The 25,047-nt window shown below is 40.7% G+C and overlaps 1 protein-coding gene across 1 annotated transcript in view; it reads left to right on the plus strand.

Annotated features, from left to right (window-relative positions):
* Positions 1–25,047, plus strand: part of CCDC73 (coiled-coil domain containing 73) — a 140,685-nt gene that overhangs the window by 11,166 nt on the left and 104,472 nt on the right. The window contains exon 2 of the mRNA XM_067532112.1: positions 3,504–3,640. Coding sequence (XP_067388213.1) covers positions 3,512–3,640 — 129 coding nt within the window. The 5' untranslated portion in view covers positions 3,504–3,511. The remainder of the gene's footprint in view (positions 1–3,503; positions 3,641–25,047) is intronic.

Genomic DNA, 25,047 nt, shown 5'->3' on the forward strand with positions numbered 1-25,047 from the left:
ATTTTAGTGCCTAGGCATCCTGTTGCTTTACAGTAGTTCCCAACCTTTTTGAGTGAAAGCCCCACTAGTTAACACTAGGTAAAATACGTGCCGCCCCCCCGACCTCCCGATACAGCCATAAACACACATAACCCCTATAAACACATTTAATGATAATAATAATACCACTACATTACATAAATAATAATAATACATTACTCTTACCTGAATAAGAAACTAAGCCTGCCCTGGCACAGCTGCCACCACACGCTGCATGTGGCCTCGCCTCTTCCCGTCCCTCATAGACTGAGAGTAATGGAGTCAGTAGATGCTGGGGGGCTAGCTGGGGCTGCTCCAGACCCCCACCAGTGGTTAGGGTGCTTTGTGGGGAGATGGGAAACCTGGGTTCAAGTCCCTGATCAAAATCAGGCAGGGAAGGGACTGGAATCTGGGTTTCTCACCTTCTAGGAGAGTACCTTAACCACCAGGCTACTACATGTTCTGGGGTGAGTCTCTCTTGGTCTCTTTTGGTGGAGATGTTCCACTTTGTATAAATGATTAAACATTCATTGGAATAGGAAATGTCCTAACCATGGGGCTGTAGAGTCAGTCTGTTCATCTGGCCCAATGCATATTTAATTATATATACAAAATGGAACAACTGAAACAGGAGAGACTGATAGAGATCCACCCTAGAATATCCAATACACTTGAACCTATGTCTCCATCTCCCAAGAGGTTAGGGCACTCTTCTAGGAGGTGTGGCTCAAGTTTGAATCTGGGCCTTCCGCATTACAGGTGAGTGCCCTAACTTGGCTGTTGGGTATTTTGTGGATGTGGACACATGTAAAATTCCCTTCTTAGGAGGCCTGGTCTGGTAGGCATACTTTGAGAATGCTTACTGGATCAAGCCTCATTCAGGCAACGAGTGGAATGCCTGGTTTAAAAATCCTGCAGGGACTTAGATGTGAGATAGGGCTCCAACTTTCAAGCAATTTATTAAGCTGGAGGTGGCACGAGAACTTAGGTGGCTTTGTACGTGTTCATTGGGAAGATTTAGGCACCTCAGGATTAGGTGGCAGCTACGCAGTGGTTTTGAGAAAAATCAGTAGACGTTAGGTACCTAAAGAGGCAGTAAGGCAACTAAGTACCTTTGTAGATCTAGCCCAAAGAGTTAGCCCTATGTGACTATGATATTTGAATTGGAGCATGTACCAGGTCTCCTCATTTTACTTTATAGTCACAAAATCTTGTCTTTTAAATCGGAACATAGCACAATTAAAGGTGGACTCAATAGTTTTCTTTCTACATGACATGAGATTAGGGTCTTTATAGTTAAGTAATTGTTGATGACCTCCCTAACAATAAAATAGTCTAGAAAGTTGTATTCCTTGTATTGCTTTATATATTTGTGATGCAACTCTGAAAACTAGAGTCATTTCAAGTAATGAAGGGAAGAGAGAAATTATTTGCATCTGTTATTGGGCTGGAGCTGATTTGGAAGTTTTAGATTCAGTGGAAGTTTTGCCTAAATAAGGATTGGTCTGTTTGTTCTGGATTTTATTGCCAGTTTTTTAATTAAAAAAATTAAATCTGTATTCTAGATGCAAAAATGTATGTGTAACTGTGTACTTACATTTACACAATCAGTTTAGTTAATTGTACAATATTTATTTGCACATTCAAACAACCAATTAATGATTCTTAATATGGGTACATGTTTTACACAGAGATTTTGCAGGCAGATTTCAGCTTCCCCTTTTGAAAATTTGATCCTTTAATTCCACGTATTTTGTTAATGGTGTGGAAACAAGTATTTTTAAATTTTATTATTGATAATTTATTATTTAAGGGCTGACAGTATTCTTGGTGCTGTATAAGACAGAAGACAATACTGGGCCTGATTCTCCTGTTTTTTGCAGTGGTATAACTTTATTAGAATTTATTGCTTCTAGTTTGCAGTGGTGTAGCTGAGGAAAGAATCACTTCTATAGTCCCTCCCAAGCAACTCAAGTCTTATTTATATTGTGGTTTTACCCATCAGTTAACAAGGTCTTAGGCATTGATTCTGGCTCATGTTTTGGCCTCAGGATGCAAGTTGAGAATTCCACCAGGAGGATTCCCTGGTGCAGCATAGGGCCAGCAAAATTGCTGTACTCTGTTTCCATCCCCTGATCTTTGGAGCACTATCATAGGAAGTTGCTAAGTGTGCTTCTGGGATTGAGAATGGGTATACTAAGGCGGAGGTGTTGCTAATGCACTCAGCATTCTGACTTATTTGGGCTGCTGGTATAAAAACTATCTTTCAAAAAAGGAGGAAACTTTTAAAAGTGCATCCACTGTTTGTACAATTACTCCAGTTCCATAAATAAAGCAAATTGCTGGCTAATCTGAGGAAAGTACTATAACTCACCATTATCATCCCAAACAGGCTGACCCAACAGTGGCATTAATATTAATCTGTATTGTGTGTGAGACTAGCACTGCAACAATTCTTTGTTTGTAAGTATGTGTAAGGGAGGGAAATAGTTGAGCAGATGAAATCCACTGCCAAATCAGCATAAGGAGCAGTGCTGTGTATCAGCCTCTGCAACTGCTATTAGTGTTTCCAACCCTTGCAATTTTATAGTAAATCTCATGATATTAAGTGTTTTCCTTAAAGCCCTAGTTCCTGTACTCAAGTGATCATCAGAAAATTTCAGTTTCATTTTTAAAAATGTATGTCTATAGAACTCATGGTTGTGGAAAAAAGCCCCAATGTATATATATTTTTTTAATTTATGATTTTTTAAGCAAATTTTAAGATTTTTTTTTTGAGGCTTGAGTCATAATTTTTGAACTGTTGGGGTTGGCAGTCGTGTGTATTCTTTTTCACAGGTTGAAATAGCAGCTGCAGCTTCTCCATGTCAGTACTGAAGGCTGTTTGAAACACCAGCTCTGCATAAACCTGGATCCTATGCCCCTTCCCTATTTCATACCCAATGCAATCTTTTTTTTTTTTTTTTTTGGTACTGAGACTCAAAGCAAAAACAAAGGATAAAATTAAAAATGATGAGATATAGTGAGATAGTGATAAAAAACATATTTTGTCCTCTGCCATCATTATACATCTTTTAAAAGTAAAGATGGTATTGATAACTAATGTGTAATCATTAATGGTTTTATATTTTCTGAAAAAAGTATTCAGTATATCTCTAATTTTTTTGGTAAATCTTTAGAAACAAATATTTACAAAGAAACAAATAGAAACCAGAAGCAGGCAAGATCTTAAGTTATATCATGCACCTGCTACCAGAATAAAGAAGAAATCTCAGTTAAATATATTAACTGTAAGGTGAGCAATAAGCAAGGGATTTAGTTTTTTGTCAAATTAAATATTACTTCCTAATTTCACAGTTTATAAATGGATGTTTAAATTGCTAAATTATTAAATATATTGTTTTCATTACTTGCAAGTTTTCAGACGTTGAAAGTCATTTTTAAAGGCAAAATTTGAATGGATAATGTAAATTTTTATATTGCAGATTTAAATATGGATAAAGACTTTAAGATGATACCTGCTTATGCTTTTCAAAGTTCTTCAGACACATTGCTTTCTATTCATCTGTTAGATTTTAAAACAAGTTTAGTAGAGGCAGTAGAAGAACTGCGTGTAAGAAGGGTATGTGTGTTTGCATTGTTTTAAGCTCTCCATTCTTTGTGTTATTTCCATCTGTTTATTACTAATTGTAAACATTCCTGCTCATTTAGAAAAGCAAATAACCAACTTTCATACAAAAGAACATTTATCCACCAGGATTTTGTGTCATAAATATCAAGGAAGTTTGTAGTGAGTGTATATATTAGAGTTGGACAGCTTTGTTCTTATGGGTACATTGAGACAATGAATATGACTGTCACATATTTACCTATAAAAATAACACAATTGTTTACCAAATTAATAAGGCAGAAATTATCTATAATCAACTTTTGTTTTCTATTATGGTTATTTTATTATATCCTTATCAAAAACCTTTTCAAGAGTGACCATGTTGTGGAAAACAGGCAGACATATAGAGTAGACAGATTAGACTGAGTCTATCTCAGTCTTTATTGTTTAATAGATAGATTTACCATGTACCAGGAAAGGCATAGCTTTGACTTGTTTTTCAGTCAGTACACTAGTGCATTCCCTAAATTAAAAAAGAAAGCAAAATGTCTTTGATGTACACAAGTAGATTTTATTCAACCATCTGTTGGTTGTAAACATAGTCAATAAAGGACAAAGTCAAACTATTGCTTTAAAGACATCATAAGCACTGCCATGTTAAAATATGAATATTTTTTATTTAAAATAAAGAAATAGCTGGTGATTCATCTTTATTTTAAGTAATGCAATTATTTCTATATACTTGGCCAATAATAACACCTATTTTATTTATCAATTATATTGCAAAAGTTTATAATGTACATTTGCTATTGTTTTTCTTTTTAGATTTTCTGAATGATTGTCTTTCAGTAGTAAAGATCTAAACTTTAATTATTTGATACCTTTAACCTGTTTGACAAAAGTGTAATGCAGACATTATACAAAAAATTTTGCATTTTTAACATGTTTACCTTTATTTTGATTAATTTTAAAAGCACAACACTTTTAAAAAAATCAGTACTTCCTTAATGACTATTGCACAATATCTAAACAAAAAGGCTCCAGGCCCTACTTTTTGGTGCAATTGCAGTTGTTCTAAATTCATCACACCCTAATCACTATAAACTGAGGGATTAGTCTAGGACAGAAGTAGTTTAGCCCAGTATTGCTATGTTTGCAGTAGTAAAGGGACTCTGGAGAATTTTGACTTAGATAATAGATCAGAATAACAAGCTCCATTTTTCTCCATAGGTCTAATATATTTTGGTCTTGTGGTAGCCTGCTGCCCTTTACATTGTTAATAGAGTTCTGACCTCTGTATTACATTTGCTTAGAGTCCTATAAGATTAAAATGGATATATTGTAATTTTCAAAGAATGTTATAAATTCTTTTTTCTTCCCCCTCCTTTCCCGCTACTGTATACAAGAGAAAAAGAATAAAGCAAAGACTACAGCTTCTGTACTTGATTGACTCTGGAAGGTAAGTTATCTTTTTTCACTATATGTACTTTTAGTTGCAAAATGCCTGCAGCCAAGAGCCAGATTCTCTGACTCAGATTTGGCTTTAAGTGTCCAAAACACAGATATCCCTATTCATGCTGAAGATGATTCTACCTTGTTCTTAAACAAAATTTGCAGGGGGGGGGGAAAAAGTTAAAATCTTTTGAGGGCTAGTAACAGAATATGTATGAATTATTTGTTCTCTTGATGAATTCAGGGTTACCTACTTAAAGAGGATGAAAAATTACATTATTTTGAAACAGGATTATAAAATGTTATGGGTCAAAATGTACTACCACTGATTTTTAAGCAGAACTCTGCATTTAAATCAATTTTTACTAAACCAATGGCACAAAATGCTCCCATGATTTTAGTTATGCATCTGTTATGAATAATAACTTGCATAAGGCTAGTCTGTAAGTTTACAATATGCCTTGAACAGAGGATAACAGGCAGTTGTACCAGCTCAGAAACAGACCATAGAATAAATTATGGCTCAGAATCACAGTTCCTTCCTTGCTCTGAGAGAAGAGTGAGTTACTTCAACCCTTTTCATGGAATACCTTACTCCCCACTGTGCAACTGGCAAATGAGTAGGAGAGGTGGGGCTGAGCCAGAGGGATTTCCATTTCCCATCCCTCTCTGCCCCCACCTTGCCAGTTGCTCCCTAGGAGCAGTATTGGGCAGGTAGCCCAATGGAGGGTAGTGTGGTCAAGTGTACAGTACATTAAACTAGGTGTCAGGAAATCGGAGTTCTATTCTCACTTCTACATATAATCTGTTGTGATATCTCAAAGGAGTCATTCCACCTCTCTGTGATTCTTGTTTCCCCTCCCATCCGTTGTCTGTTTAGAGTGGAAGCCCTACGGGGCAGGGACTATTATGCTTTTGTACAGTGCCTAGCATGGTGGGGCCCTGTGGGTTTGAGGGACCCAGGCTGTACTGTAATACAAACATTAAATTATAGAAATGAATGTTGCCCCTCCTGAAGCAGTAGTCCTAATCTGAGCAGAGCTGATCAGTGATGAAAATCTCACCCAAAATAATTAAATACTGAAATAAGAATTAGTGTCTGAGAGGATTTTTTTTTAAAATTGTTAATGCCAAGGCTTAAGACAATAAAAAGAAAAAAAGAAACAAAACTATTTACCATAAAATTATTTAAAAAGAAAAATTGAAATGTTCTAAGTTGGTTTATATTTAAGTAAATACATTCTAATTACATTATAAGAGTTTGTTTTTAAAGATTTTTCTTTGATAAGGAGGTAGCAGTTATTAAATCATCAAATTAAAAGTAGTTTATAATTACAAGCAATCCCCCCAATTTGCCAGCTACATAAGAGACAAAATCAGCCCCCATATACATATGCAAAACTCCCATTGAGGTCAGTTGGAGCTGCACATGGCTATCTTAGAGTATACATCAGGTTTAATTTTCAAAATGCATATGGCTCTAACTTATATTTTAAGATGTCAATAGAATGTGTGTTTTTAATGTGAATTGACTACAGTGCTTAATGATGTAATCAGAAGTGTAAAAGTAATAAGCAGAGATTACTGTTTTGTTTTTCTTCCAGGGGATTCTTTATGTTTTAATAGAGTATTGAGGGTCTGCTTATTTTTTGCTGGTTTAACCCTCCCACTCTTCAGGCTCAGAACCATCTCACTGATTCTTCCATTGCAATAAAGTGGACAAGTTGTCCTCTCAAGTCTGTCAGTCCTGTTCTGCAGTCAGCTGGAGACATTATGTTGAGTAATGTGAGGAACTTCTTCCACAGGTGCTAAAATATAGTCTTAACTGTAATAATTTTAGGTGTAACTTTAAGGATAATACTATAAAGTCATATATAGTTTTTCACAATGGAAGTCTAATGCAACCATAACTACCATCAACATTTGACAGTTGAAGTTAAGTTTAAGATAATGTTTACAAGGGCTAGGAAGCATTTGAACTGTAGTATATTGTGTATTGAATCAGTGTGAACTATGGCTCTGATTCAGGAAAACATCCTTGTGCAGGAAATCATTTAAACACATGCTTCAGTGCTTATTTGAATATCAAAGTACATCTATATAGAGAATATGTGGTAGTTTTGATTGTCAGCAGTTGGAGCAGTGGAGGTGGTGACTTGCAAGGTGCCAAAAAGATTAATTTTAGTGCTGATTTTGTTCACTATACTAACTTGTCTCTGGTGCAAAAGACAAGCTCATTTGTCTGTTAACCAAAAGAATGGCAGTTGGAGCCTGTTCCAGGGATGTTTTCTTTCTTGGAGCTGGCAACTGAATTATGGCATTTGCCACAGGGAGTAAAATATTTATTTTTGTGGAGTAGGGGAAGGAATATTAGTTGCTTGGGGAAAACATAAGCCACCTTTCAGTCTGGTCCTATGCCTGATACCAAGTACTTGTTGAATATATACACTGCCGAGGTTGCCAGGTCCTCACAAGGTCTGCATAATATTATGGAGTTTATATAATTAATGTCTGATGATTTATTTAGGTTTAATACCTTTAGTTTTGCTTTTATTTAGTTTTAGTACCTTTAGAACTACAGTATGTTTTTTGCCATTTTCATTGTACAATTGTTATACTGTGTATTTGTTTGTAATGCTCATCTTCTAATGTGAATGCCTTTTAAGATAATTTTATTTAGCTTCTGTTCCTTTCTCACATCTATCATGAAGTAACCTTTTTCCTTACCATATTTGGAAAATTTTACATATTAAAAGAACATGAAGGTGGCAAAGTGAAACTCAAAATTTAGGAAATTCCAAATCAAGATTGCCCACAAAGCCTTCCTTTGGCCCTTTTGTGCATATGCATTATGATACAATCTTTAATTACATGATCACATACTATTTTTTCCACAGAACCTCTTTTAAGTTTTTAATCTCCTAATAAATAAATAAATAAATAAATTGGAAAGTACCCTCCCTGAAATTCTACCATGTGGAACCATTTCAACTTGCAAATTTGAACAACAGGATTAGGACCTAAATATCCACAACACCTATCTCTGTCACTTGAGCTAATGGAATAACTGGTAGCCACAGTAGTTTGTAATCCTTTGTGAGGACCAGGCACTGGAGGGAATAAGCTGTATGCTTTGCCTATAGATTTCACAGCTATATTGACAGCCAAGGAATGTAGAGATACAGGACTCGAGATCAATTCCAGGTTTTGTAGGGGAGTGTTCTCTAATGGTTGTAGACTCCTCTGTTCCAATCTGTCTCTGTTCCCCACTGCTTCTATCAACTATCAGCCCCTGGCCCCTTCTATTCTGTTCCTATTCATCCCTCCAAATGTGCTCCTTCCCTCGTCCTCCTCTGCACCTATATGCCTCTAGCCCCTCCTCCACTTGGTCTTATCCACTCCTCCAGTGGCTTCTCTTCTCTTCCCCTATTGCTGTCTCCTTCTGCTTCCTTCAATCCTTTGGCTCATGCAACACTTTATCTCCCCTCCACTCGGGTGGATGTAGCTTCCCAATTCAATGGGTGCACTGTACTAAATTCTTCTTAGACATGATTTTGAGCTGTAGTCAAGGGAGCACTGACCATCCACAGCAGCACTCTCCTCCCTGGCACGACAGCCCTAACCCAGATCCAGTGCAGAAGGAAAGCCCCAGGGGTCAAGGGTCTGGAGACCGAGCCCCTTACTATCCTGTGTAGCAGCAGCTCTTGTCCCATAGGCATTGTGATCTGGCACATGCGGTCACAGTCCCACTCAGGTTTGGCAATCTTGGTTACATGATTTCTGCAGGTGCAAATGAACTAACACTAAAGCCACCCCTGCCTCAGACTGCTTCCTATTACTACTATTGCAGGATTCCTGGGTGCCAGCAGCAGGAGCATTGAGAGCACAGGAGAAACCATCTCCCCTGCTTTCATTTCCTGTGCCTGTACTGTGGCAGCCCCTGGCTGCCAGAAAGAGCAATTGCAGAGAAAGTCCTGCTAGCCCCTGAAGCACTGGTATGGAGCATGTTCAGAGCAGACAAAATCTTAGTAGAATTAGCTGCCACGTTCTGTCTAAACATTTGTGTTGAACATGTAGAAACTGAGATATTTGAGAGGCTTATAACTTGGCCGAATTGCAGTGGATTTTTACATGAACAGCAAAGGGCACATCCCCGTCACCAGCATGACACCCCCTCATGTCAAATTTCAAGCTCTTGCTCAAAAGCATGGAGGTGCAAAGTGTATTTTCCCCTAATATTGATCTGATAAATGGTGGAACTATTTAGCTGAAACTTGGGAAAAAAATCCAACTGAGGAAAATATTAAACGTGTAAAGTTTCAGTCTGAAGAGTTAAAGTTTGGCAAAGTTATAAACAACTGAAATCAGGGTCTTATAATGAAAAGTGTTAGGCAACCTTAACTGTAGGCAGTGCTACCACCGTTGCCTATAATAATTTATACAGAATACGTTCTGCTATCATTCCCTTCTCACATTGCTTTGGTAATTATTTTCTGAATAGCATAACGATTCTAATATCCACTTCTTCCTTCCACCTTTGTGCTGCCATTTAAAAAAATACTTTACTTTTTCTGTTAACTTACATTCACCCTCATTAATAAGTCATAAAGGCTGGATTCCCCTTCCCATCATCCCTAACCTTTCCACTTGGTTTACTGAATATTGGCATAAATATGTGGTTCCTGAATCTTATGAACCCTCATAATTTCTTTAGAATTAGTGATAGATACATCCAGTTGCCTCTGCCTTTCTTGTTAGTAAGCATTTAAGTTTAGAGCTGGTATCTGTTGCTAGTTAATTCATGGATAGTTAGATGAAATTTTCAGTGTGCCTTCTTATCTGTACTCAAAAAATTAGGAAACACTCCCATTTTGCACATCTAGAATGAGAAATTTCATATGCAATTTAACATTTGGATGTGCAGTTGACGTTCTGCATTAAAAAGCAGGTTTTTGTGCCTGCAAAACAGATACTCTTGAAAATTTGAGGGGAGCAATCAAAGAAAATGTGGCCGTACATGATAACTGAATAATAGACTATCTGAGAGACAAGGTGGGTGAGGTATTATCTTTTTATTGGACCAGCTTCTGTTGGTGATTGAGACTAGCTTTTGAGCAACACAGAGCTGAAGAAGAGCTCTGGTAAATAATTTTTAAAAACAGTTGAGCACGTATTTAAGTTGATAATACATTGTGAGTTCAAATTTTAAGGGGAGGGGAAAGGTGAACTACTTGTCCCCTTTCTTTTCTGAAAAGTCCTATGTTCATGCACTTACTTAAGTTTCTAAATACCAATACAGCGTCGTTTAACATTGTATACAACTTGTATATCAGATTATCACTATTGTAAAGTGTTACATATGGTAGTAACAGAGGAAAAGACAGTATAGAAGTATAGAGAGAGGAAAAAAGTTATATTTTTAACGAGATTTAAAATGAGATGGAGCCTCAGTGAGACAGATAGATGCAAGAAAGCTGTTCCAGATGATAATAGCTTCAGAAAATACTGTTCTTCTTTGAGTAGTGTCCCTGTGAGTGTGCTGCTTCAGGTGCGCATGTGCCTTTTGAGCCCTTGATCAGAGATTTTCTGTTAGCAGTGTCCATTCTGCCCACGCGTGCGTTCTATATAACCTTGTGCTGCTCTTTGAGGATATATAGGGCTGCACAGATGAGATGCCTTCAGTTCCTTCTCTACTGCCTTGGCCTGAGACAGAGCTCTAGTATGTCCACCTCGTGTATACCTCAGCATGTTTTGTAGTTATCGTTTAGTTAGTTTAGTGTCAGTGTTAGTTGTTGTTAATATAGAATGTGAGATGTGAGAAATTTCAGTTTTAGAATTGGGAGACCAAACTGAAGCTGCTGCTGATGAAGTGCTCCTTTAGATCAGCTTCTGTGTCAGGTCTGGAAACTGCCTCCCATACATCTGTCACCAAACAGATACAGCGCCTCTTCGACTTTGGCTAAGCTCTCACCTAAGAAGGGAGAGATCTTGGAGGACTCAGAGAAGGCTCTGAAGAAGAGGAGCTCAGTTTTCCACCACAGGGAGCCAGCTCACAAGAAGCTCCGATTTCCTGCTAGGTCTACGGTGTCAGAGACCTTGACCTCTCCACTCAGTACCTCGGAGGTGAAAGACTCTTTGTTCAGTACCAGCGGAGCAGGGAGATCCCAGCACTTAAAAGAAACCTGAGGCAGTAGGGCTCCGCTACTGTCTGCCTCCATATCAGCACCATCTATTTTAGACTTACCAACAGTGCCTTCCCACTTGGCTCTGTCAGTATTGAGAAAATCAAAGCACATACCTTCGGACCTAGCACCTACACTTTTCAAACCAACGATACTGCCCAAGTCAACTGCTGTGTCAGTACCTACCCACTCAGTACCACAGATTCCATTACTCCAGGATTTGTCAGTGTTAGATGAGCCAGAGACCCTACTGCTTATGGGTACTGAATGACTCTCAGTACCGATAAGTCAGTCTCCAGATTACCAGTACTTCCTGGTACTTCATGATTCTCCATCCTTCTCTGCTACTTCCCGCAACCCTCACCCCCCACTGGAGGACATTGAGGAGGATGAAGAAGATGTTCAATCAATCTCCTTATCAATGTGGCCCTTCCATATCAGTACAGGAACCCATTCTTTGGCAAAGACCCTCACCCACATCAGGGATGGTGGGATCAGTTCTGGGTACTACCCCCTCTTCCATATGGGCCTCTCCAGTGGCCATACTGGTATCCTTGGGCAGCATATCGGCAGCAATTTACCAGTTCTCTGGCTTCACTGCACCAGGAAATGAGGGTCACACAGTCTCTTCCACCAAACCCACAACACAAGGAGAACTTTGTGGTACAGGAGGCTAGGGCAGACAAAGAGGTTACTGCTCAAACTTCTACTTTGTCTTTGTCCCTGGACAAGGCAGTCATGCCTCTACCACCATAGATGGCTGAGTTTCATAAATCCCAGAATTTTGTGAAGAGGGACACTATCTCCATATACCTCTTGAGGAGGCTAAAGACTCACATCACAAGTTCCTGGACATTTTGCAATTGGTGATACTAATCCGGGTTGCATGACCTAGCAAAGACTGTGTGTGGAAACTCCTGCCACCATACTGCCAACTTATAAATAGGTAGATAAGAAATATCATGTCCCCCCCCACCTCACCAGGAACTCCAAATTTTAGTTTTCCCACCACTCCCCTAATTCCCTGGTTGCAGATGCCATAAATGAGCAGGGGAGAGAGCATTAATCCAATTCTACTCCTTATGACAAGAACCAGGAAAGGTTTTTGGTTGGAAAACCTACTCATTTGCAACTCTCCAATTTTGGATTGCAAACTATCGTGATCATGGCCAAGTATGACTACATGAATGACTAGAAGTTCGCATCCTATATTGCACATCTTCTGCAGGAACATAGAGAACACTTCCAGGCCATGATTAAAGGGGGTCAGTGTAAGGATTTGCACCCTGTGGGGAGATCTAACAAAAGGGGGACAGTCTCCAGCCCTTAGTAGGGCAAGCAAGCAGTTCAAGGCCCTGGCCCTTAGGCAGGGCGGGCCAGGCAGCGGGGAAGCATTCTCTAGGCCCTCAGCAGGACAATCACTCCTAGGTCAGGATAGGAAAGGGGGAGGGGGATGCAGGCCCACCTGACTTCACTGCGTCCCAGCCTAGCGCCCTAGCAGTGATGGGTTGTACTGTCACTGGGTCAGCGGGGATCCAGCCAAAATACACTGACCCGGCTACAGGCCTTAACGCAGCCGGATGGGTGTCTGAGCTCCTTCCTTCCCTCCTTTCCTAGAGTACCTTGTCCCCTGAGTCACTCCCCGTTTCCTTGGGACACTCTGCCCGAGGGAAGTTGCAGAATCCTTCAGCCTTGTTGCTTGATGGCAAGTCTGGGAACTTTTCGGAGCCATCTGCAAAGGGCAGCTCCTCTAGGTTGCGGGGTCCAGGGGTCTCCTATGGCTCGCAGAGGGTTGGCAGCTTGGGTAGCTCCAGGGGGTTCAGGGGTCTCCTCCGGCTCTCTGGGCTCAGGTAGCTCTGGTAGGTCTTCAGGGCTCCAGGCAGTTGGCAGAGTAGGCTTAAAGCTTGATTTTGTTATATTGATTTTATGTAAAATATTTTTATTTTTTTGGTATGTAATAAATTATTATAGCAGTTTTTGTGAGGCTTTGTATTTTGGGTATGTAGGATGATTTGTTTATTATTAATAAAGTTTGTTTAAAATTATTGTTTTTAAAATTAATATTTGGTTATTAATTATTTTGTTTGTAAAGTTATTACAATTATTTTGTAAAATTGTTGTTATTAAAGTATATATGTTTTAAAATTATTGTTTAAAGTAACATTAGCAAATGTTTTAAAATAAAAATATTTAATATTAAATACAAATATTTTATAATAAATATTTTAAATAAAAATATTGTTTTTTAAAAAACACTTGTTTTTAGTTGTTTTAATTAAATATTAAAAATTAAAATATAAATAAATTAATATGTACGTAAAAAATAAAAAAGGCGCTAGCCTTAAATATTTTTTTAAAATAAAAATAATTTTTACAATTTAGTTGGCTAAAAATTACTTATTTTAATAACTTTAAAATTTATTTTAAAAGACAAAAACAAAATAAACTATAAAAAATAACAGTAATGGTCATGCTTGCAAAACATGGATGATTAATAATCATACCAGGATGCACATGCAGCATGACAAAGCAAAACCTATAAAAAATAAAAACTTTGGGTTTGGTTCTACAATCATCTTCCAGGAGCATCAGTGCACACCAGCGGACCCCTGCTCCCACCCTCATGTCTTAGTCACCTGGTCAGTGGACTAACATGAGCAACAAGGGCTAGTAACTACTTAAGCTTTGTATAAGTGTGTGTGTGTGTGTGTGTGTGTGGGGGGGGGGGGCAATTGCTTTTTGAAATCTTTGTATTCACAATAAACATGGCATATTGCCTTGTCCCCCTGAATAAGATCCAGCTGTTTATTTTATAAGTATAACAATTTGGTGGAGAATTGCGAAAAAAAATATAACAGCAGCTCTGGCAGCCTCTCCTCCGGGTAACAGGCCCTGGCACCAAGGCAGAGACATCCTTCTCCCTCGGCTGCCTTCCCTTCACTGAGCGGGAAGGCCTGCGCTTTATACTTCCTGCCCTGCCTTTCTGCTTCCGGTCAGGTGGGGTTGTACTTCCAGGCTCCGCCCCCCAGAGGGAGTTTGGCTTTCCCTCGCCGTCAATCTCCAAGGGAGGCCACACCTCCCGACTACAGTCAGTTATTTGGCAGAATCTCTCTCCAGGTGTCCTTGGATGCCACAGACATGGCCACTAGGTTCAGCTCCACAGCAGTTGTCATGAGTAGGGTGTAGTATAGTGGTCCCCAAACTTTTTATGTTGTGCCCCCCCTTACCCTTGTCCACACCTCCCTCCCAGCATCTGGGGCCAGGAATGGGGCCACAGCCGGGGTTGGAGCTGCAACTGGGGCCACATCTGGAGTGAGGCCATAATCGGGTCCAAGACTGGAGCTGGAGCCGCAACTGGGCTGGGAGCCAGGGGCCAAGGCTGAGGGTGGGTCTGGAGCCAAGAGTGAGGCCGGAAGTGGAACTGTGAGTGGGGACACAGGCCAAGGCTGGGGGCTGGGCTCTGGGCAAGCCAGGAGCCTAGAGGTGTGGCCGGGGTAGAGCAGGACTGGGTGGTGCTCCCTCTCCACCATCCCGTGGTATCTGGCCTAAGCTCCACTGCGTGCCCCCCCCCCAAACATTTCTCTGCACCCCCTAGTGGGGCATGCCACACAGTTTGGTGACCTCTGGGGTAGTGGTTCCAGTTGTCAGGCTTCCCAAGAAGTTCAGAATATTGTTGAGGACCTCCTATTTCTTGGTCAGAAGCTCTTTTCGGGAAGTATGGATGAGTCCCTGCACATGCTGAAGGACTCCAGAGCTAGTCCTACAAACAAAAGGAGATTTAGCAGATCTCAAACTGTCCAGAGATCGTGCCTGGCTCAGTTCTCTGGTTTTCATAGAACCACTGAACCCTTCAGGAAAAGACAGATTCTGGAAGAAAAGAGCTTCCTATTCCCCTACAGCTAATACCCAGTCATCATTGAAACAGCAGTTTTGACAGGCTGGGTGAGGGCTTGACTCCTAACTCATCTCTAGTTTGCAAGCTGCAACTCTTTGCCCACCTGCCCACTTTTGGAGACTGCTTTTCCCATTTCCAATAGGCCTGGCAGTGTAGAACAACAGATGAGTGCGTCATGGACATTATAACATTGAGTTACACCATCCACTTTGCGTCCCATATATCCATCTTTCCCATCTCTCTTCAGGGATACCTTTCACAAGACTATACTGAGTCAAGAAATACTCTTCCTCCTTTGTTTAGGAGTAATAGACTGCTTGGAGAAGCTTCTTATGGTTATCCAGGTAAAGAACTCCTTGGATTGGTGGAAAGATCCACGCAGTGTCTGTGCAGGTGTCACTTTCATTTGCCCAGCTCTAACAATAACTGTGACAATGGATGCATTACTGCTGGGGGAGTGGGGAAACACACCTCAACACATCACAACTCAGGGCAGATGGTCACCTCAGGAAACTGGTCTCTATATCAGCTTGTTGGAGCTCAAGGCAGTCAGGAATGCCTGTCTTCAGTTCCTACCCCTCATCAAGGGCAAATCAACCAGAATCATGACAGACAATGTGCCTTAAATGTTCTATATCAACAAACAAGAGGCGCAAGATCCCATCCCTGTGTGCTGCAGCTATAAACTTATGGAACTGGTGTATAGCCCATTAGTTCCAGATCTCAGCCATTTACTTTCCTGGAATCCAGAATGTCACATCTGATTTGCTCAACCGGGACTTCTTCCAGGACCATGAATGGGAATTGGATTCTCAAATCAGAAATGGAAGAGATTCAACCACTGGTATCACCATTATTGTCTTGTGCCTGAATCTTCTTCACTGTCAGCCATCTTGGATTATTGGATGGATTTTAAAAAATTATGTTAATCAATTAGCTCTATTAAATTCCTTTCACTGCAATATCAACTTTTCATCCCCCACTAGAGGATTTTTCTGGTTTTGTGCACTCTACATCCTTGAGATATATTGAAGGTCTGGGGAATGTTTACCCTAATTAAGGATCCTACTCTGAGTTGGGGTTTCAGCCTAGCATTTAGATACCTAATGGGACCTCCATTTGAACTTATGACAATTTCCTCCTTGCTTCACTTATCAATGAAGATGGCCTTTCTAGTAGTTACCATGTCAGGCCACAGGGCTGCAGAAATTGGAAACTTGATGGCAGACCCCACCTTCCCATTTACAATATTTTTCAAGGCCTAAGTCTCTCTACGACTGCACCCAAAGTTCTTATCTAAGGTACTGTTGGATTTCCACCTTAACCAGTCTATTCACCTACTGTTATTTTTTCCTGAACCACACAAATCTCAGGGAGACTTTCCTTCATATGTTAGATGTAGGACGGGCATTGGCCTTTTATCTGGATAGGACTGAGCAATTTCAGAAATCACCTAGATTCTTTGTCTCCATCGCAGAAAGACCAAAGGAGTCTGTAATGAAAAGGTGTGGCCTCCCTCCGAGGTCGATGCCAAGAGGCCAACCCATGCCACCTGGTGGGCAGTCCTGGGTACATCACGACCTGCCTGCGGGAAGCACAGGGGTGGGACAAGGAGAGATATAAAAGCCAGGCCCTGTAGCTCAGTCAGAAAAGAGCCGCTGGAGGAGGAGGAGGTCTCTTACCCGCTGCAGGAGTGGAGGGCCAGAAAGTACGCCAACTGCCCTGTGCAGTGGCCAGACCCACCGGAGTTCTCTCACCTGATGGACTCTGAGGAGCTGCTGGGATTGCTGCTCGCAAAGTACCCAGGGGAGATGGAGGACAACCCCTTGCCACAAATACACTATGAAAAGGAGGTAGGAAGTAGCTCAGGGTCGCCAACTGCAGTTTAGCTGTGTTTTCCCCCAAATTCCAATAGGTGCGTTTCAGCCAGAGCCGCGCTGACCCAGTGAAGCTACCCCCTCCCCTGCTGCCACTCCCCTGTGCTGGCACTCACCACTGTCTGAGGCCTAAGACTGCTGGTGCTCACCCCAGCCTGAGGTCCAAGACTGCATTGGTGCTCACCCCTGCCTGAGCTCCTAGAATGTGTTTGCTGCCTTGCCCTGCCAGAGGACCTGGGTTTACGGACTCCTCAGGGACTGCCTGGTTGCAGGACAATCCCTAGCTGTTTGCTTCCCCTCCCTGCCAGAGGGCCAGACACCTGGACTGATGTGAACCCCCACCTTTGTCTCTGGGTACTCCCCCTACTGCAGACTCAAAGGCCGACACTGAGGGACAACCCCAACCCATTACAGAGTCCATGACTTCTTCACAGAGACTGTTGAGATGGATCTCCGGTGTATTACTGCTTGCTATGATGCAACTGGTGCTTTGCCTCCTTAAAGGATTATAACACACTCTACCAGATTCCAAGCAACCACCACAGCATTACTCAAAAGCATTCCAATGTCTGAGTTGCTACATTTTCTACTTTTCATCTGCTACTTTTCTAAACACTATATCTTGGTCCACTCCACCAGATCTGATGTGACAGTTGGTTCTGCTGTATAGTCTTCCTTTCTGGACTTGATTCCCAAGCTCCCTCCTTCCTGTGAGTCACCTGAAGTGGAGCACTTATAGGGATACTACTCAAAGAAAAAGAAAAGGTTACTCACCTTGTGCAGTAACTGTAGTTTATCGACATGTGTGTCCCTGTGGGTGCTCCACTACCCATCCTCCTTCCCCTCTGCTTTGGACTGTTCTTGTTGGACGTTTGGGTAGTGAAGAGAGGCATATGTGCACATGAAATGGAGCACCCATAAGGACACACATTTTGAAGAATAACCTTTTCTTGTACCGTAGTAGTAAGATTGGTGGGAAGAACAGAGAAATGGACAGTACTAGATGAATGGAGGGACCAAGAGAGAGGGAGAAAAGATCTGTGAGGCAGGCTGGAACAAGTCCTTGGAATGAAATTAAAATTAGATAAGGTTTTAAAAACAAGACCAGTTTTGAATTGGATTCTGAAATGATTTGGAAGAAAGTGGCATCATTAGAGGATTAAGGTGATCTGTCATACTTTGTAGTATGAGAATGTCACAGATCTCTTATCCTGTGGAGAGATAGATGCTGCCTCAGTTTCCTCACTGGCCTGTGCCTCAGTTTTTCTTTCAGATGATGCAGTAGTTTAATATAGGCTTCTGGCTAAATTAGGAAACCCTATTCCTTTCAAGGCCTTCTACTTGATGCAGGTAAGTGAAAAGGAACTTCTGTCCCCCTCTTTTGAAAGCCCTGCCATTGGCTCCAAGACAGAAAACTAGTGTTCAGTAATTGCCCTAACCTCTTTGTGCTCCCATTGCCTTCGGCCTCTTTCATCATCCTACTAGTCCCATGAAACCTCCTTCCTGACTTAAGTCCTGCTCTGCTGGGCTTACTGAACTGTATCTGCAGTTGTCTCATGCCCTTTCTCATTTTCCTCCACTCACTAGAGACGCCCAAAGTCTACTTGGACCCTCTAGCATGGCCTGGCCTTTTTTCAGATTCTCTCAGAAGGAAAACAGTTACATGTTTTGCTACCTCTCTAATAGCTTCTTCATTGACAATCAAAAGGTTCTTTTTTATTTCCCAGTCCCTTTTCCCAGAATGTATTGCTGTCCAGACTATAATTCTCAGGGTCCTCCTGAGAACTACACTTCTGAGGATTCCTTGATTCTTCCGCCACTAGTGTCCCTATGGGTGCTCTGCTTCAGGTGTGCATGCACCTTTGCTTAGAGATTTTTGGTAGTAATACCCATTTGGCCCACGCAAGTGCCATATACCACCTTGTGCCCCATACTGAGGATATATAGGGCTGCACAGGCAAACTGACCTCAGTTTCTTCTCAACTGCTTGACAGTCTGTGACAGAGCATCTAGCATGTCCCCTTCAACTTTGATAGCTTAACTAAAACTTGAAGTTATCATTATAGTTTAGTTTAGCTTACCTGATTTGAGTTTGTTTGTTTATATTTTGGGTCATTCCGTTTAATTGCCTCCCCGTCTGTCCCCCACTTTCCCCTCCATTATGAGGGGGTTTGTTTTGGGTATAGTTAATGACTTGGTATGCCAGGATCCCTGAGATTCAAACACTGTCTCAACTGCCAGGAAGCTTTCCTGGTCAGCGGTAGACATTCCTGCGTTACCTGCTGCCTGGGAAACACCTGCATCCCAGCTAAGTGCAAGTTCTGTTAAGCTTTTAAAAGCAGATCTCCTAAAATCCAGGAGATTAAACTAAGGCTCCTCATGATGGAACACTTGCTGCAGCTGGACTTGGATCTAGGCTTGGATTCCCTTCTGGCCTGTGAGTGAACATATAGTGCCTCTTGACCTCAGTATCTAGGCTTTTGCAGGATAAGACCTCAGAAGGTATTGTTGGAGCTTCCAGGAAGAGGAGTTCTACACCTCCTCACAAGGAGCCTACCTCAAAAAAAGCCTTGGCAGCTATCAAGATCAACCATTTTGGACACCTCCTGTCCCCTGAGGCTTCAGGTGTCTCCAGTACTGGGAGTACATTGAAGTCCTCGAGCTCATCAGACTCATGGTATAATGAATACTTCGGTATTGAAATCATCTGCAGTACTGTACAAGCATGACTGTTCCAGCAGAGATCCAAAACACACTGCCTCAAAAACGTCTGCATCATCCCCAAACTTTTCATTACCAACCCCAGTACCTAAACTGGTGACCCAGACTGCAACACTGGTACCTCCCAGGCCAGCATCTTTGGCATCAACACCATCGAATAGACTGGTACCTCCATCAAGATCCTCAGCACTGACATTGCTCACCAAGAAGCCCCAGCTGATACAGGTGCAGATTCAACTGGTACCGTAGGAGTTTAGATTCTCTAAGGAGTTGTTTGTATCTGATAAGCCAGCATCTCCAATACTAATGAGTACCAAGTGACTGTCAGTATCAAGGTCTGCAAGATATCCCAGATCCTTACCCCCCTCTGGTTCTCATGATTCCCTGGTACCATCGGCACCAGGTGAGCAAGCATCCTCTCTCCTCTTAATTATGCTGAGGCCTCTTCTTCAGACTCTCAGTTATCTGAGCAGGTATCTCCTACATACCACCATAGAGACATATTACCTTTACTGAGAAAGAAGCTTCAAGAGCAAGACATTCTCATGCTCCTTTCCATTGGTATGAACAACATTGGATGCCTCCCCCTCTACTTTATAGTCCTCCTCAACTGCTGCATTGGGACCCATGAGCAGCCAACTGTCAACAATTTTCAACAGTTCCTAGCTACTCTCAGGGAATCATTGCAAAAGGCATCTCCTGACCCATCTCTCCTTCCTCAGCAACCTCAACTTCAGGAGGAGTCTTTTGAAGAGCAAGAGGCTAGGGTGGATAAGGAGGTGACACTACAAACAAACATCTCTTCATCTTATCCAGAAGAGGCTGTGATGCCTCCTACACCTTTTTATGCCGAAGATTTTAAATGGGTTCAAAACCTGATTAAATGAATTGCTGACTCACTCCAGATCCCATTGAAGGAGTTCCAAATTCATTCTTCCCTTTCTGCTGTTCTTAATTACCTGGTGGTTTTAAAGAAGTCAGGTCATTCTATGAGTTCCGTCAGAGTTCATTCAGAATTTATTGTTACAGCCTTTCATTCCCCTGTGCAAGGATAGTCAATCTTTGCTCATTCCACAACCGGAAGATTCATCAAGGGATTGAATAACCTTTTTCTGCAAATTAGAGAGCCTAATCTCATATGGGAATTGAACTTGGTCCTTAATGGTCTTATGAAACCTCCTTTTGAGCCATTAGCTAAGTGTTCACTGGTGTATTGATCTATGAGAACAGCATTGTTATGGTTATCATCTCTGCCTGTAGGATTGGGGAACTAGGTGCATTAAGTGGCTGATCCTCCCTTATGGCTTTATTCAAGGATAAGACATTGTTATGCCTACATCTCAAATTCATATCTAAAATATCCAGGGCATTAGCTTTCTATTTGGACAGAATTAAACCATTCAGAAAGTCATCTAGACTGTTTATTTCAGTTGCAGACAGATCCGAAGGATCCTCAGTTTCCATCCAAAGACTTTCAAAGGGGGTTTCCAGTTGTCTTCCTGTTTATTACCAGACTGCTAATATTCAGTCCCCTTCAAAAATAATAACCCATCCAACAAGATCACAAGCTGCCTCCATGACACTGTTTACTGTTCGAGTTACTGAAATTTGCAAAGCGGCAACATGAGCATCAGTTAATGTTTTTTCCAAACACTGCACTCTGATATGGCCTCTAGATCAGATACTGCTGTTGGCATGGCAGTACTTCAGTGTTAGATCCAATTCTGAAGCCCCCTCTTCCTTCAGGGGATACTGCTTGGAAGTCACCTGAAGTGGAGCACTCATAGGGACCCTACATGAAGAAAGAGAGGTTATTCATCGGGTGCAGTAACTGGAGTCCTTTGAGATGTGTGTGCTACACTACCTGCCCTCCTTCCACTCTGCTTCAGTGTTTCCTTTGAGACACTTTGCAGTAGAGAAGGAACTGAGGGTAGTTCACCCACACAGTCCTATATAGCCTTGATACAGGGCACAAGGGCTTGTAGGGTGCATGCGCAGGTTGAATGAGCACTGTTACTGAAAATCTCCGATCAAAGGTGCACAGAGTGCATGTGCACCTGAAGTGGAGCACCCACAGGGAGCCGATCTCAAAGAACTCCAGTTACTGCATAAAGTGAATACCCTCTCTTTTTGGGCTTAACTGGATGGTTTTCTCAGAAGGAGAAATAATACGTTTTGCTACCTCCCTAATAGCTTCTTCACTAACAATCTAAGTTCTTTTTTATTTCAAAGCCACCTTTCCCAGAATGTTAATGTATTGCTGCCCAGACTACAATTCCCAGGGTCCTCTTGGGAACTACACTTCCTAGGATTCCTTGGTTCTGGACTGAACTGGCTAAAAGCTATGCCTTCCTTATAGCCTCTCTTAAAAGGCCAGCACACATTATTACAGTGAAAATATGGGTAGAAGCATTCTGAGCATACTATAGTCTAGAGAGTTAAGATTGGGGAGGTTCTGTATCTTCAATAGTGAAGGCAGGAGGAAAGTAAAGCATGGATCAGGATTTCAGCAGAGATAGAGAAGATGCAGTAACATTATTGGACAATATTGTGACAATGATTACAGATAGATAAAGACACATAGGGAGATGCAGGGGGAAGATATATTCTGGTCCAAAAATTTACCTTGCCAAGAGAGACAGAGAGGGAGAACCGATGAGTTATTAACAATGTTGAAATATCTGTGTATATGACTGTTAACGTAAAAGAGGTGGTTGTGGTTAAAGACAGGACTAAGATGGTAGAAAAGAATAGTGGGCCAAGAAACGAACCTTTGTGGACTCTGTACTGAAGATGTCTTGATGCAGGAAATGAGACATACCTAACATGTGGAAGAGTTGTTAGATTGTTGAGAGCTGAATCTTAGCAGGAGGAAACCAGAGATACCTGCAGAGCTATGTAGGTAATCCAGGAGGAAGGAATAGTACACAGTGGCCAATTCAGTGACCAGTGATGTCAAACCATAAGACAGAAAAACTGTAATCAGAAGGAAGAATAAAGTGGTTGTTGACCACAAGGAGGAGAATAGTTTTCATGCTACATCCAGAGTAAAACACACATTAAAACAGGTTATGGGTATTGAGTGAGATGGGATTGGAAAAATGAGAGAAGGCTAGATATTGAAGAATTGTGAAAAAAGGGGAAAGTTAAAGAATGGGCAATATTAGTGAGCGTCAAGGATATTTTAAGAAAGTGTAGACAGAGGCAGATTTTACAGAATTGGAGCAGATACTGTAGCACCTAAGAACCTCAGTCATGGACCAGGACCTCATTGTACAACAAAAAGATAGTCCTTATCACAAAATGCTTATAATCTAATTTGTGTGAAATGGAACAGTCTGACAAAATGATGCCAACAAGTTCCTCACATCTGGCGTGGGAAAGGCTGGAAGAAGAAGACTAAAGGGTGAGTGTAGAAGAAGGTTCCTGGTATGGAAGAATGAACAAAGATTACCAGGGAAATAAGAGAAGTGTAGGAATTAGACTTAGTAGCCAATAATGGCAAAATAAAGATGGGGGTTGTGATTTGAAGGTCTGTGTTTGAGACCACTGCTTTGTGAAAGTCATACCATGGGCCAGTCTTGCTGACTCTGTTAGGAAGATGGAATATAAGAAACTGTAGAGCATATGATGAGATTTCCAGATCTCTTAACGGATACTGAGATGAGGCATACAACACTGACCAATGTGTTAGATAGTCCACAACTGCTGGTGTAGAAAATTTTGGGAGTTTAGACAGAATAGGTTGGTTAAAGGCAGAGAGCATTGTACGTATCAGCACAAGTAACTGGCGGAAAAGGTCAGGTAGTGAGGCTTTAAGGGAACAAATCTAGTCAAAGATTATGTTGGGATCAACGAGAGAATAGTGAAAAAACTTTCAAAGGGGAAAGTGGTCAGAAAGGTAGGCCAGTCAGTGGGTTACTTATCCCAAGTATATATAGACATTTAATTGATGGTGTGCTTCTGAACAGGGAATTCCTTTAGAATAAAGCCCCAATGCCTGATTATTACTGGGGTTTAAGACCTCATATCATCTAATTTCCAGTAAGGTCCTATCACAAATGTTGGAAATTGTCAGTAAAATTCATGTAAAGCTGTTATAACTATAGTAGTCCTCTGAATAAATGCTAAAGGCAGAGAAGATGAATTGAAAAAATATCCCATCAGTCTATTGAAAGTTTTACTTGGGTATTTAGTTCATGTAGAGAGAATCCTGATCAGACTGGGAAACAATCAAAAAAGCGTGAGAACTATTTGATTGAGCAGCATGAGAAATTGGATGTGCAATTTCGTAGGAGGTGGATTATGGGTTTGAAAAAGATTGTAAAAGTACCTAACAGCAGTTTTGGCTGCTTGGACATCAGCCAGCTGTCCTCTGTTCCTAAATCTGTTCAGGGTCAAGAATTGAGGGGGCCTGACCAATCCACAGCCCATCTTGTAAAACTACAGCCTGAAGCAAACACTTTAAAATAAGCTTGACACTTTCTAAAGGTTATAACGAGTAAATAAACCATCAAATTACTCCTCTTTTATTGTTATGATAGTGTTTTTTTAAAAACACTTAAATCCTTGTAGTCCTAAGGCATCTAATAAAAAATAAACACTTTTAAGGTTTTGTGTTCTTTGATACCTTATTAAAGTTATATACAGTATTTTCTTCCTAAATATAACAAAGTTTTTTTTTTTTAACAGCTTCAGGAACTTTTTAAAATGGGAGGAAAACTTTTAAAAACTTTCAATTCACAATGAGTAAAAGATAGATATCCTATATAGGAAGTCAAAGAGTTCATGTTGGCTAAGGTTTATAATTGTTAGCAATTTCATATATAAACATCTTTATCAGATAATTGGCAATTTAATATAGTTGTTGCTTTTCACAATTAGTATACACTGGCATTTTTGATAGTTTCCAAATTCTTTTTTTTTTTTTTTTTAATAATATCTAGGATAGAAATCCAGATAAAGTTTGTGTAGGTTTGGGAAGAAATTAAAAAGCCTTATTTGTTCAGTTGTTTCCATTGTCGCTGTTTTTTTTGAGGCCATGAATTTATCAAAGACTATTTTTTAAATCTAATTTTCAAACTTGTATTGAATAGTTTGTGTTTATTTAGTTAAATTTAAAATGCCTAATATTAACATAATAGCTAAATATAAAGGTTTCTAATTAGCATTAGTAACGGTACATTTTTCTGAGGAGTCATAGCATTTTAAACCAAAATATATACTGAAATGTAGCTCCGGTTGTTTGTTCATGCCCTTATTCACAGTTAAAGCTCTTAGTTATATGTGCAT

The sequence above is a fragment of the Emydura macquarii genome, unplaced genomic scaffold (assembly GCF_026122565.2).
Source record: "Emydura macquarii macquarii isolate MOO-44397 ecotype Brisbane River unplaced genomic scaffold, CSIRO-AGI_Emac_v2 contig_3240, whole genome shotgun sequence".
NCBI classification, from domain to species: Eukaryota; Metazoa; Chordata; order Testudines; family Chelidae; genus Emydura; species Emydura macquarii.